This window comes from Dendrobates tinctorius, unplaced genomic scaffold, assembly GCF_039654945.1.
Source record: "Dendrobates tinctorius isolate UK_male_01 unplaced genomic scaffold, ASM3965494v1 ptg000171l, whole genome shotgun sequence".
NCBI classification, from domain to species: Eukaryota; Metazoa; Chordata; class Amphibia; order Anura; family Dendrobatidae; genus Dendrobates; species Dendrobates tinctorius.
Genome location: NW_027361838.1, coordinates 3,982,082 through 3,997,098, shown reverse-complemented (window position 1 = coordinate 3,997,098; position 15,017 = coordinate 3,982,082). Strand labels below are relative to the sequence as shown.

Sequence of the window (15,017 nt, the reverse complement as noted above, 5' to 3'; positions counted from 1 at the left end):
CCAGAGTGATCATGTGCCTCTTGGTTGCATCTGTGATCAGTCTTCTCCTTGTTCGAGATGAAAGTTTAGAGGGACGACCGGGTCTTGGTAGAATTGCAGTGGTATGATACTCCTTCCATTTCAATAAGATCGCTTGCACAGTGCTCCTTGGGATGTTTAAAGTTTGGAAATCATTTTGTATCCAAATCTGGCTTTAAACTTCTCCACAACAGTATCACGGACCTGCCTGTTGTGTTCCTTGGTCTTCATGATGCTCTCTCTGCTTCAGACAGAACCCTGAGACTATCACAGAGCAGGTGCATTTATATGGATTATATTTATCATCATTAGTCATTTTGGAGTACATTGGATCATTCAGAGATCCACAATGAACTTCTGGAGTGAGTTTGCTGCACTGAAAGTAAAGGGACCGAATAATATTGCACGCCCCACTTTTCAGTTTTTGACTTTCCACAAAAATTTAAAATAACCAATAAATTTTGTTCAACTTCACAATTGTGTTCCACTTGTTGATACTGCACCAAAGATTTACATTTTGGATCTTTATGTTTGAAGCATGATATGTGGGAAAATTTTGAAAAGTTCCAGTGGGCCGAATACTTTTGCAAGGCACTGTATTAATAATTTGTTATAACTAACCATAGTTAGTTTCAATGCCCGGGCAGCGCCGGCTATTCAGCTAGCTTATTTATAAAGCAAACTGAGGGAAATGTTTTATTGAGTTTAGCTTACTAAGCTTGTTACTGAATTCTAGTTACTGTACGTATAGGACGGCCCAATTTATAGACTCTGGAAGCAGAACTGGTGAATAATGAGCATACCTGCTATTCAAAAACAGTCACCGTGTTGCAGATGCAGGTAGTTTTTTTCTATCAAAATTGATCGATGAAGATTCCATCTTCCAGAATTCAAACATCCAAAGCAAACTAACAATCCTGAGTCACCATGGAATGCTGGGAGATTTTAGCTCTGCGAACAGCAGAATATTAAATGTAATTCTGAGCTATATTACAAGTTATATACCATGAGTGTGATAATAGAAACTACTACATATAACTAGATGTATCACACCACATTGAATCACAATGGGGGATTGGTCTGACTTCATGCATATTAATCAGTCCTCTAAACTAAACAGTCATTGCAAATAAAACCCAATTACTGAAATGACAGAAGTGTATTATAGCATGACTATGTAATAAAATGGCCATAGACATAAAGACCATTCCCACTACAACCATTGTATCTTTGCAGTATCCAACATTACTTTGAACTGAGGAAAAACTAAAGTAAATTATTGACTTTCCATTTCCATCCAGAAAAATGCAGGATTTCCAAGTTGTAATGACATGTGGCAGCAAGGACTCCAACAGGTCCCTCGAGCACCCACGATACTCTGTGAAGCGTAGGCAGACTCGGGGACCGAGCACTGGCGATCATTACTACTTGGAAAGCATGCCCATCTTGGCAGTTTCGGTAGCTCCCATAAAGTTGAATGGAGCATTTCACATACTGGGCCCTATACATTCCCACCTCACTGCAGAGTGGCTGGAAAAGAGCGAACTGGGAATTATGGAAGTCTCAGCTTTCATATACTCACTTTAAAGACATTACCTACAGTATCCATAGGTAATAAATGTAGGTAATGGCTGGAAGGCTCCTTTTAAATAGCTTAGAATAATTCTTTAAAATGAAAGATCTACATAACAATAAAAAATAGGGAAAATCAGGCGGCAATAAAAACTTCCCAACACAAAAACAAAACAGGATGCACATTTCTACTTTGCAGGCAGTACAATATATTGTGCAAATGAACAATACGTGAACCACGCTATCAACATGGAGCAAAAATATCCAAAATGAGAACTTCCCTGACTAACAACACCAAAGACCCAACAACGCCAGTGGGATACGACTTCCTACAGCATCTATTAACACATAGTAAATCTGCATTACACATATGTACGTCTTCTTCGCGACTCTGATGCTGTAATATAATGAAGCACATGGCTCCACAGGAGTCTGCATGTCTATATTAAAACAAAGGGAGCGGAAAGACATACCCGAGGCAAATCCAAAGCCAAATTGTTCTCATACTTTCGCATCTCTGAAATATCTGGATAGGTCATTGCTCCCAAGAAAAGTGTACAAGAAACTTGCCTGCTTTGTTACAAAGTAGCCTGCTCCAGTTTATCAAGTAGTTTAACCCCTTCCGAGTTAGCTCTCTGCAAGTGACAAGCATCATTAAAAGTTAATCATGTAACATACACCTCACAGACACTGTCTATTAAAAGCACTTAAGTGCGACTCTGGTGTACAAAACCACTTCCTATTTCCTTAAGCGTCAATGGATTTTAATAGAAATGCAAGAATGTCACTGGCAAATAGCAAAGAGAGCTGAATCCTGAGCAGTCTAGAGAGCCCGAGCCTTCATATAGGGTCACACTGTTTTAGGAGTGATGTCATGGAAAGAACAGGCATGCTAATTAGAGACTGGAAAATCATGGTTCTGGGGGATTTCCAATCTCTAAACAAATACAATTTTTTTTTAAAAGAAAGAATAAGGAATCATTCATACTAAAGTATTCAACTCGCACAATAACATTTCCCTAACACACTTCATTCCTTGCACGACTTCTACAAGTCAAGATGTACAACAGATAGGATGTGTCACATCAACTCAACGGAAAGAGATAGGAGTTTTCACATGTACAGCAAAAAGTTATTTTTTACTGACTATTTAACCAAAACTTCGGCTTTTGTGTAAGAAAAGTATACTGAATGATTTTTTTTTCTCTAAGGATAAATACAGGGTGGTCCAAAAGCAGGTGGACAGTATGTGTAATAGAGTTATTAAGGGGGAGATTTCAAGTTTTGGTGCTTTTGGACCTTTTTTTTTTTTTTTTTTTTTTTTTATGAAACAGTCACAGGAGATAAGCATCTCAAAATTCTAATGAATCAAGTTGTTTCTCAGTTACAGCAACAGCCTAATTCAAATGACCTTTATTTCCAACAAGATGGGGCCCCTCCACATTATTCAAGAGTAGCCCATGAGTATCTTGATGAAACATTTCCTAATAAATGGATTGGCTGGCACGTTCATCAGACTGGACCCCAATGGATTTTTTTCTTTTGGGGAGAACTCAAGGAAAAAGTTTATAGTCGAAAACCAAAAAGTGTCAGTGATTTGAAAATTTACATAAGAGATGCATTTCAAGAAAGTAATACCCAAAGAGACTTGTGCAAAAATGTTTGTCGAAGCGTAAGAGGCAGACTTCAAAGCTGTGCAAATTGTGATGGAAAACAGTTTGAGAGCCTGCCTTGATAAAATTTAAGGGCTTTTTGTATTACAGTATTGTTCAGAATAAAATTTAATTTTCAGTGTTATGCTTGTGTTAGTAAATATAAATTTTATATATAAATCAAAATAAATGTTATTTTCTGTCCACCTACTTTTGGACCACCCTGTATGTACAGTGTCTTGGAACGTATTCACCCCATTGGCATTTTACCTATTTTGTTACATTACAACCTGTGTTTAAATATTTTTGCAATCAGAGTATAAGGTGGTGAAGTTAGAAAAAGACAGGCATAAATTAAATTTATGGGACAAAATAACTAAAAATTGGCATGTACATATGTATTCACCCCTTTTGCTATTAAGTCCCTAAAAATTTCTGGTGCAAGCAATTACCTTCATAAGTCCCATGTTAGTTAAAGGAAGTCTACCTGTGTGCAAGCTAAGTGTCACATGGTCTGTCAGTATATACACAGCTTTTCTGAAAGGCCACAGAGGCTGCAACAACAATGAGAGGCACAACTAACCAAATAACACCAGGAGGATCAAGGAGACTCCAAACAAGTCAGGGACATAGTTATTGAGAAGTACAAGTCAGGGTAGGGTTATAAAAAATAAATATCCCAATCTCTGATGATCGCCTGAAGCAACATCAAATCCATTATCATCAAATGGAAAAAACATGGTACCACAACATGCCTGCCAAGAGATGGACACCCACCGAAACGCTCAACCGGGGCAAGTAGAGCATTAATCAGAGAGGCAGAGATCAAAGGTAACCCTGAAGGAGCTGCAGAGTTCCCAAGCAGATACTGGAGAATCTGTCCATACGATCACAATAAGGCTATGTGCACACGCTGCGGTCTTTGCTGCGGTTCCGCTGCGGTTTTGGCCGCAGCAGAACTGCAGCAGTTCTGCAGACAGTGTACAGTACAATGTAAGTCTATGTGACTTACAATCTGCTGTGCACATGCTGCGGATTTTTAACTGCGGAAAAGTTGCGGTTTTGAATCCGCAGAAAGAATTGACATGTCAATTCTTTCTGCGGATTCTGCTGCGGTTTGCCACCTATTCCATTGTCCAGGTGGCAAACCGCAGGCCAATCCGCAGATCAAACCGCAGGTCATTTTACCTGCGGTTCCGCAAATAAGAATCCGCAGACCAATCCGCAGTGTGTGCACATAGCCTAAGGCTGGTTTCACACTTGCGTTTTTGCGCATAAATGCACATGCGGTTTTTCCTATACTTAACATGGGTGCGCATTGTCATGCGTTTGTACACGCATGCATTTTTTTTTTTGTAGTGTGCGCCCGGGCGCACAAAATGCATCCTGCTGCATTTTTGGTGCGTCCAACCTGTCTAAAAAAAAAAAAAAAAAAACGCATGCACACAAAATTCACCCAAAAACCCATTAAAGTCTATAGGAGCGCTGACATGCGCATGGTCATGTGCGCGTCAGCGCAAAAAAAAGCATGCTTTTTTTGCAAAAACCATGCGCAAAAAAACAAGAAAACGCATAAAAAAATGCATGAGCATGATGTGTTAGTAGCCTTAGTGGGCAGAAAAAAAGCCTTTACTTACACAAACAAAACTGTAAAGGCCCCGTTACACATAACGATGTCCCAGCGATCCCACAAACGATCCGACATGGATGAGATCACTGGGACATCGTTAGACAGCCCCTCTAGCGATCAGGACCAGTGAGCAAGCTGGTTTCCAATGTAAACAGCGGGTATCTAAGAGCCGTGTGGCTCTTGGATACCCGCTGTTTACCCTAGATGCTCTGGAATCTAGGGTAAACAGCGGGTATCCACGAGCTGCGCAGCTCTTAGTTACCCGATGTTTACGTTGGAAACCAGCGTCGCTGATCGCTGGTCTCTCGCTGCCACATGCAGCGATGAGCGCTGGCCAGCGGGAGACAAACGATCAAAAAATGGCCGAGGACAATCCTGCACGATCAGCGATACCTGGCAGGGGGGCCGGTCGCTGATCCCCGACACACAGCGATATCGCTGGCGAGATCGTTGATGCGTCACAAAATCAGAGATCTCGCTGTGTGTGACGGGGCTCTTAGGCTCGATCTTAGTTTGCTTAGGGAGATTCCGCAAATGTATGGAGGAAGGTGCTATGGTCAGGTGAAATCAAAACTAAAACTTTTTTTGCCACCAAGGTAAACGCTATGTCTGGTGCCAAACAAGCACAGCTCATCACCCACCCCCCACACACAATTTTTTTTTTTTTTTTTTTTTTTTTTAAGCTAAACAAGCCCAACTTTTCCAACTTCTCATCATATGAGAGGCCTTCATTCCCTTGTAATAATCTAGTTGTCCACTTTTTGAACTGACTCATTACTGTCTTTTTTTTTTTTTTTTTTTTTAAATGTGGAGCCCAAAACTGGATCCCATAATTTAGATGTGGCCCCACAAGTGATCTATAAATGAGTAACCAATACGTTGGGATCACAGGATTGTCTCTTTTTATACAACCTAAAACCTTTTGCAGCTGCTGCTTGACATTGAGTACTGCTGCTCAGCTTGCTTGTAACCAGAATAGCCAAGTCCTTCTTCTGTTCTGTAGTCCCGAGAATTCTCCCATTTAATGTATATGCAGCTATAGGATTACTCCATCCCAGGTGCATTACTCTACATTTATCTACATTAAACCTCATTTGTCAAGTGTTTGTCCATTCAGGCATCTTATCCAGATCGTCTAAGCAATATTATACTGTCAAGGTCAGATTTTAGTATCCTACATAGTTTGGTGTCATCAGCAAAGACTGACACTTTACTCTCAAACCCATCCACAAGGTCATTAATAAAGAAATTAAAAAGAATCGGTCCTAGCACAGATCCCTGCCGTTTCCACTGATGACTATAATCCATTTAGAAAATGTGCAATTTACGATGACTGTTTCTTGTCTTTTAGCCAATTCCTTACCCATCTGCATATAGTTTCCCCTGGTCGCTGCTTCTATAGCTTCAGTATAAGGCTGTTATGTGGTAGAGTATCAAATGCCTTTGCAAAGTCCAGATAAATCAAATCAGCCGCATTACCAACATCTAGATTTGTTCTTACCTCCTCATAGACACGATCTTTCATGAATCCGTGCTGGTTGTCAGTTATTATATTATTCTCTGCAATATATTTCTGCAGGTCATCTCTTCCAATGCCCTCAAAAATTTTAATAAACTAATTGCTCAAGATGGATATAATTTATCTAATATTGTTATGACAGCCTTTTATTAATTGCCACATATAACAAGCAATGGTCTGGAAACCCCAATAGTCTCATTACAGATTAGTGAAAAAATATTATTTTAGTCTGGTAATGGAACGGGCTGCAACTCTATTAAAAAAACAAAAAAAAAGTTATACGCTATATAATATGATGAATAACTACTACTATATAGGAATTTCCCATGCTAAGGATTTACATTGTGGCTTTGAAAAAACAAAACCTAAATTAATATACCGTATATACTCGCGTATAAGACGAGATTTTCAGCCCATTTTTGGGGGGCTGAAAGTCCCCCTCTCAGCTTATACGCGAGTCATATACCGGGGGAGGGGCAGCGGGGGTGTCAGAGACCATACTCACCCCCTCCTGGCATGTCTCTGCAGCCCCTGCTTCTCCCTCAGTCATCTTCTTCCCGTGTTCAGCGGTCACGTGGTACCACTCATTAAACTCATGAATATGTGCATATTCATGAGCTTAATGAGCGGTACCATGTGACCGCTGAACGCAGGACGACGACGACCGAGGGAGAAGCAGGGGCTGCAGAGAAGACCGTGCGCCAGGAGGGGGTGAGTATGACGGGGGCAGAGCAATATTCACCTGTCCCCGTTCCATTGCCGTGCACCGCTGTGTCTCCGGGTCCTCCTGCAGTGACATTCAGCAGAGGGCGCGATGGCGTAGTCAGTGAGCGCCTTCTGCTGAACGTCACTGCAGAGACCTGGAAGACACAGCGGTGGATGGCGATGGAACGGGGACCAGTAAATATCGCCAGTGCCGGGGGCTCAGGACACTGGCACTCGGCCCCCAGCAAGGAGAGGCGAGTATGCAATTTATTTATTTTTATTGCAGCAGCAAATAAGGGGTATTTATGGAGCATCTTATGGGGCAGCGTTAACCCTTGTGCAGCAACATATTATGGGGGTATTTATGGAGCATCTTATGGGGCAGCATTAACCCTTGTGCAGCAGCATATGGGGGGTATTTATGGAGCATCTTATGGAGCAACATATGGGGGTATTTATGGAGCAGCATTAAACCTTGTGCAGCAGCATATGGGGGGTATGTATGGAGCATCTTATGGGGCAGCATTAACCTTTGTGCAGCAGCATATGGGGGGGTATTTATGGAGCATCTTATGGGGCAGCATTAACCCTTGTGCAGCAGCTTATGAGGGGTATTTATGGAGCATCATCAACCCTTGTACAGCAGCATATGGGGGGTATTTATGGAGCATCTTCTTGGGCCAGCATTAACCCTTGAGCAGCAGCATATGGGATTTTTTTTTTTTTTATCTATGGAGCATCTTCTTGGACCACCATTAACCCTCGGCTTATACATGAGTCAATAAGTTTTCCCATTTTTTGTGGCTAAATTTGGGGGGGGGGGGGGGGTCGCCTTATACACGAATATATACATTACACAGATTAATTCATGCACAAGGAGAAAACCTGATCTCAGAGCCTGTAACATCTGATACAGTAAAAGCGCTCTATGGCATGTTGGTAATATCAAGTATCAAAACATCTTAAAAGAATTATAAAGGAAAGTCTCAATATTTCCACAGTATAATTATTGTTGGAAGTAACAAACAGTGCTGCTGTAGCAACCACATTACATTAATGCAATATATATTTAGTGGTTGACTGAACTCATGGTCTAAAGTAATGGGGGGCAAGACATACATTCATCAAATAGGACATGTGCAGCCATAAAAGGAGCAGCTATGAACAGCACCCCATAAATACACGACACAGGTCTAATCCCACGGCTAATGTAATCGGTGGATCCCATGAATCATTGGTAATGTTTATGTTTGCATTGTGGATACCAAGGCTGCAGGCCTACCTGTAAAAATACATTCAAGTGTGACGGTACCATGATAGTCACTTCACTTGCCTGTTGTGGCTACCATGGCACTGCGACAGTAATTCCATAATATGCCATCACTTTGCACTGGTGAAGGTCTCAGAGGTCTGAGCTTAGCCCTGATTTATCACTGTGGCCTCACTGTACAAAGAAATGGCGCCATCGTCCCATGGTGCAGGGAAGTATAGCACAGCTCCGTTTAAAGGGGCATTCCCATCTCCAAGATCCTATCTCAATATGTAGCAGGTGTAAAAATAATATTATATACTGTAAATCTCTCCAATTAGAAACGTAGTAGCTTAGATATCCACCATGGTTATGACCACTCATCTTGTGACCATTAGCTAATTTATAGTGGTCGTAATCATGGATACCTGAGCTATTGCAATGCCTGCACATGAAGAAACAGAAAATGAGAATAAATATATTACATTTCTAATTGGAGGTATTGGCTAATATTATTATTACACTTACTACATATTGAATAGGATCTTGGAGATGGGAATACCCCTTTAAGTAAATGGGGGAAGCAGCAGTGCAGCGAAGAAGGCTAAGAATGCTGCTGTGATGAGAAAAACAGTGGTGAGGACACAGTGTTGACTCAGTAGTAGAGTTGAGCAAATTTGTTTGGGTTCCGATCTTCACGATCTTCCCGGCTTCCTGGATCGTGCCGGCTGATCAGTGCCGCAGCTGCACGTGTCGTGGCTGTCTGACAGTACAGGCATGGAGAGCCCAACAAACTGACTGTGTGTTGTTCAAGCGTTGAATAGTGTATAGGTTTTAATAAACGTGTGTTCAGAAATACATTAGAATGGATCCAGCGGCAAACTGTTGATGAAAGAAGTTCTGCAGACAACTCTTTAGTCCAACTAAAAAAAAAATAAGATTTCAACTTGCTAACAAATGGTTATTTACCAGATCTTTTTTCATAGACTTCAGTGGTAGATGCAACAAGGTGAAAGTATCAACATATACATTGGGGTACTATGTGGAGTAATTGAAGAAAAGACAAAGTTTTGCTAGTTAACATTATTTGCAATTTTTTTTTTATGGCAGGGGCGCTCCCTCTAATGACATACCATTGGCACTGAATTTCAGCACGCTGCACTCCTCAGCATGAAATGTCGGATACATATTCTTGTATTCAGAGTTCATCACCAGGTCTCATGTATTAGATTCTGTATACAGCCTTGTTTTCAGAGATCCAGACAATTGAGAATGTATATTGATATCATGACAATCACCTCAGTAGGCGACTTACCTTAGCAAAGAAACTCCATGAGAGATGAAGTGCAGAAGAGAGGCTACTCCTTAACTTCACTGACAGCAACATAAGCAGGAACCCAAAAATTCCACTGCAAGGAAAGAATACAATTGTACTAATCTTGGTAAAACTATGAAGGGCCGATTCAAGACGCCCTCTTCTTCAGAAAATTGGTGTAGAAAATTCACAATTTTTTGTGCAGCACGTAAATTAGCAAATTCTTATGGTTTTACGTCAGCAGTGCACTGTAAACTTTTTTTTTTTTTTTTTTTAGGTGCTGAAGCCTAGCAGGACACGACAGACTCACTCCAATTTATTCCACAAAAGTAGTGTAACATAACTGATGTATATAAAAACACATAGAATTTCCCCTGAATATCAGAAAATAGTCATTAAAATATTAGAGCTCAATAGGAAGGATGAAAATAGAAAAAAAGGCACGGGAACATCTAGAACCCCATAGCACACAAACCCAGGGCTCATTTAGACATCCAATTTTTGCATACAAGGGCTAGCTGTGATTTTCATGGACAGGTCCTCGGAAGATCTTGGAGATCTATCCGATCCTGATCCGAGGGTCTACACTGCAAGTCAGTGGGTCCATGAAAAGATAGGATTGCACTCGGATGACATCACAGTGTGGTCTGATTTTCACAGACTGTCAAAATGGAGATTTTTTTTTTTTTAAATTTCTCCAAGTACGAGAAAATTGGATGACACTCGTATCGCACAGATCGTACCACACTGATCAAACTGATCAGAATAATCTCTTAAGTGGAAAAATCGTAAGTTTGATTGCGAACTATGGAGGATACAGCTGAATGAATGACAACATTTAGACTACAAATGCAGTACGTTTTCAATTATCTATCCTTGATATAATGCCACTTATTTTAAACTAGGAGCCTTCTCCAGCTGCTAGGCTACCATCTTCAGGGTGGAAGCGAGTGTCCTAAGATTTTACAGCGGTCGCTGCTTAACTGAAGGCTGCTGGCCAAAAAAATAACAAAAAATAAAAAATCATGATGTAACGCCATTAAGGTTTCTGCACAAAAAAACGCAGCAAAAACTGATACCTGCCTTTTTTGCTGCATTTTTGCAATTACCCATTGTTTCCTATGGGTGAAATAACGCTGAAAATATGCAGAAAAAAAAACATTGAAAGAAATGACGTGCTGCAGTTTTCCAAATCTGTCAGGAAAATAAAACCAATCTGTGCACATGAGATTTCTGAAATCTCACAGACTTTGATTGTACTGTAAAACGCAGCTTAAAGTTTGCATAAATAAAAACGCAGCAAAAACGCAACGCGTGAACATAGCCTAAGAGTGATTTGGCAAAAAAAAACAAAAACAAAACATTTACACTGCAAAAGTCCTGCATAATCATAGTGATGAAAATGTAGCTATGTTTTAATCACAAGGATGCATTCACATGTTGTAGTCAAAGAACATTCTTTTGACAAGCCTTTCAAATTTTAGAAAACTACTAGAGATGCGGATTTATCATAAATTGCTGTTACATTAAAAAAAAGGAATCTTACCTAGCACAACATCCACTGTGAAAAGTATGAAAGTAGAGGAATGGAAATTCCAAGGCACTGATCAGGTCACCTAAGGGTACAAGAAGAGACTGCATGAACAAGCCTGGATAGCAGTGAATTAATAAAATGTGCAAGACCGCATGAAACAAACGGCATTTACTCATGAAGCAGTGATCACCAGTATTAGGTGTGAACTGCAGCATGCAATAGTCCCAACTAATAATGTGTGACATTTTGGAAGCAAAATCGGAATATTTTCCTAACTACTTAATTTGATAAATGAGCAGTCGGGTACGCGTGATATGTAAAGGAGTTTGTCCGAGATTTATTAACTACCACTTTTATCTAGACTGGTATATTCAATAAAAAAAAAAATAAAAATAGTCCAACACGTAACAAATGTTAAGGCCCTCATACACAAATATTGTCCGAAACCTCACACGAGACATGGGGGCTGCGGCATAGACCTCACACGAGACATGGGGGCTGCGGCATAAACCTCACACGAGACAAGGGGGCTGCGGCATAAACCTCACACGAGACATGGGGGCTGCGGCATAGACCTCACACGAGACATGGGGGCTGCAGCATAGACCTCACACGAGACATGGGGGCTGCGGCATAGACCTCACACGAGACATGGGGGCTGCGGCATAGACCTCACACGAGACATGGGGGCTGCGGCATAGACCTCACACGAGACATGGGGGCTGCGGCATAGACCTCACACGAGACATGGGGGCTGCGGCATAGACCTCACACGAGACATGGGGGCTGCGGCATAGACCTCACACGAGACATGGGGGCTGCGGCATAGACCTCACACGAGACATGGGGGCTGCGGCATAGACCTCACACGAGACATGGGGGCTGCGGCATAGACCTCACACGAGACATGGGGGCTGCGGCATAGACCTCACACGAGACATGGGGGCTGCGGCATAGACCTCACACGAGACATGGGGGCTGCGGCATAGACCTCACACGAGACATGGGGGCTGCGGCATAGACCTCACACGAGACATGGGGGCTGCGGCATAGACCTCACACGAGACATGGGGGCTGCGGCATAGACCTCACACGAGACATTGGGGCTGCGGCATAGACCTCACACGAGACATGGGGGCTGCGGCATAGACCTCACACGAGACATGGGGGCTGCGGCATAGACCTCACACGAGACATGGGGACTGCGGCATAGACCTCACACGAGACATGGGGACTGCGGCATAGACCTCACACGAGACATGGGGGCTGCGGCATAGACCTCACACGAGACATGGGGGCTGCGGCATAGACCTCACACGAGACATGGGGGCTGCGGCATAGACCTCACACGAGACATGGGGGCTGCGGCATAGACCTCACACGAGACATGGGGGCTGCGGCATAGACCTCACACGAGACATGGGGGCTGCGGCATAGACCTCACACGAGACATGGGGGCTGCGGCATAGACCTCACACGAGACATGGGGGCTGCGGCATAGACCTCACACGAGACATGGGGGCTGCGGCATAGACCTCACTGGAGACATGGGGGCTGCGGCATAGACCTCACACGAGACATGGGGGCTGCGGCATAGACCTCACAGGAGACATGGGGGCTGCGGCACAGACCTCACAGGAGACATGGGGCTGCGGCATAGACCTCACTGGAGACATGGGGCTGCGGCATAGACCTCACAGGAAACGGGGCTGCGGCATAGACCTTCACAACAGCTCTCAGCCTGAGGTTCACCACCCTTGAACTATGGGAATGGCTTAACATCAGTGCAGAGCTTGCTCAAGAATGGCAGCAGGCAGGGGTTTGACCATATGTATGCAAAGTGAGATGAAAGCTTTAGTTAGCTGGACTGGTGTCAAGAAGGTAGCAAAGAAGCAACTTATCTCCAAGAAAAACATCAAGAACAGATAGACTATGCAAAAAAAAAACAAATCCACAGGAATTGGACTACAGAGGACTATGGAAAATTTATTTTTGCTGATGATGCCACCTTTAAAGTGTTTGGGATATCATGAAAAATGATTGCTCGGAGAACAAAAGGTGCGTGCTAACATGAATCCAGTGTACAGTCAATAGTAAAGCAGCCTGAGAACTTTCATGTGTGGGTTTTAGTGATAATCGAACATGCTCAGATGCTAACTTGGTGTCTTCGGTGTGCTTGAATATGTTCCGAGTCCCCGTCGCTGCATGTCTCGAGGAGTTCTACAGCCGCCACACATGCAGGGACTGTCTAACAAAGAGGCAATAAATGCAGTGCAGGGCAAATCAGTCTCCATTTTGCCCCCCCCTCCTTTATGATTTTGACCCAACTGATATTTTTGTCTGTTTGCATCTAGGTGCTGTGAGTACCTGATTTTAAAGGTCAATTTTTAATAGAGATACATTTTTAGGGGTTCTGTCTTTCGGTTGAACATTTATAAGGGCCCCGCACCTATATTTTTCTGTTGGACATTCACTTCATAGTAGTCAATTGCGTTCCCCAATCAAAGATGGACAGCCATTTTTGTATGCATCTGTCAATCACTGATTAGGACAAAACTTGATTACAAAACCCAGAATGAGCAGGAAAGTGAATGAATAAATACAAGATAAACGTACTGAATATATTAACCAGGTCAGCTTCTCAGATTGTACAGCATGCTGCTGGTAGATTAGATCTACTTTCATTTTTTTATGTCATTTTTATGAACATTTCAACAGATTTTATCGATAAGAAAACAAGCTAGCATATTATATGAGCTTATAGCAGTAATCACATACATGTCACATACTGTATGATCAAACAAAAGAAAGATGGTCTCCATAAATAACAAAAAATAACTTTCCACATAAATTACAAGCCAAAATTAAGAACAAAGAGAAAACACGTGGATATAGACAACGGATAGGGAGGGTGGAGGCTGGGAAGAAAAACGGAGGCTTAACAAAGGAGTTCACACACAATGATGCGCCCAGCAGTAGTCCCACGGAACCCACCCACTTTAAAAAGATCTAAAAAATTTTTGGAGTGACAGGTTACCTTTAGAATCAGGTTTTTATGTTAAATGCATTTCTAAAGAATATGATAACATTTCTAGTTGTAGGCCACTGCAGATGCCCATGACCTGTATTATACACTCAAAGGGAAATTGTAAGTAGGATCAACCCTCCTAAGCAGTCTACATGGAAGCTGAAGAAAATGAGAGCAACATCCTATTCTAGAGGTATTCATGTTATCCTGTAGAATGAGGTGCCCAAGATCTCATTACTCAGCTTATTCTGATGGGAGAATTTATTTTTATTTTCCAAGAGTGTCGTACCGTAATTTATGACCAAAGTCCACAGCTGATTTGCCTAAATCAGCTCACAAAAATACTGATAATACTCAAACTCAAACTCCGGCAAAGGGATTTTACACCTTAAGGAAACTGGATCTGAAACACGACTATACAAACAGAGCAGGCACTTGCCTTTCTCCGGGGTTTAATCTGACCTTCCACTGTGGCTTGGGTCTAGGTGTTTTGTCAGCAGCCTAAACATCACTGCTGCAGACAATCAATGAGCCAAAAACACTGCATAAGCCGATAAGCTAATTAATTGACAGTACACATCACTGCTGCAGCCAAAGTGACATCACCACTGCAGCCAAAACTCTGAGATCTGACCAGCAGCAGGGAGCCAGCAGTGGACCCTAGAAGGGCGAGTACCTGCTCTGTTTGCAATTTTAGGTATACAGGAGTGTTTGGGATCCACTTTCCTTGCAATGGAAAACATTTTAAAGTCTTTGCGCAGCCAGCAATGTGCAGGAAACAAAGCTTACAAAAGC

At 42.2% G+C, this 15,017-nt stretch overlaps 1 protein-coding gene across 8 annotated transcripts in view; it reads right to left on the bottom strand.

Annotated features, from left to right (window-relative positions):
* Positions 1-15,017, bottom strand: part of TMEM241 (transmembrane protein 241) — a 177,373-nt gene that overhangs the window by 53,316 nt on the left and 109,040 nt on the right. For 6 of the 8 annotated variants that reach the window (XR_012221268.1, XM_073550836.1, XM_073550835.1 and 3 more), the window contains 2 exons: positions 11,207-11,276; positions 9,661-9,754 (listed from right to left, as the gene is read on the bottom strand). Coding sequence is in view for 6 of the 8 variants with exons in the window: in XM_073550836.1 (XP_073406937.1) it covers positions 9,661-9,754; positions 11,207-11,276 (164 nt within the window). In the remaining 2 variants the exon portion in view is untranslated. Of the gene's footprint in view, positions 1-821; positions 970-8,082; positions 9,269-9,660; positions 9,755-11,206; positions 11,277-15,017 lie in introns of those variants that run through there. The other 2 variants (XR_012221269.1, XM_073550839.1) reach the window with 2 other exon arrangements.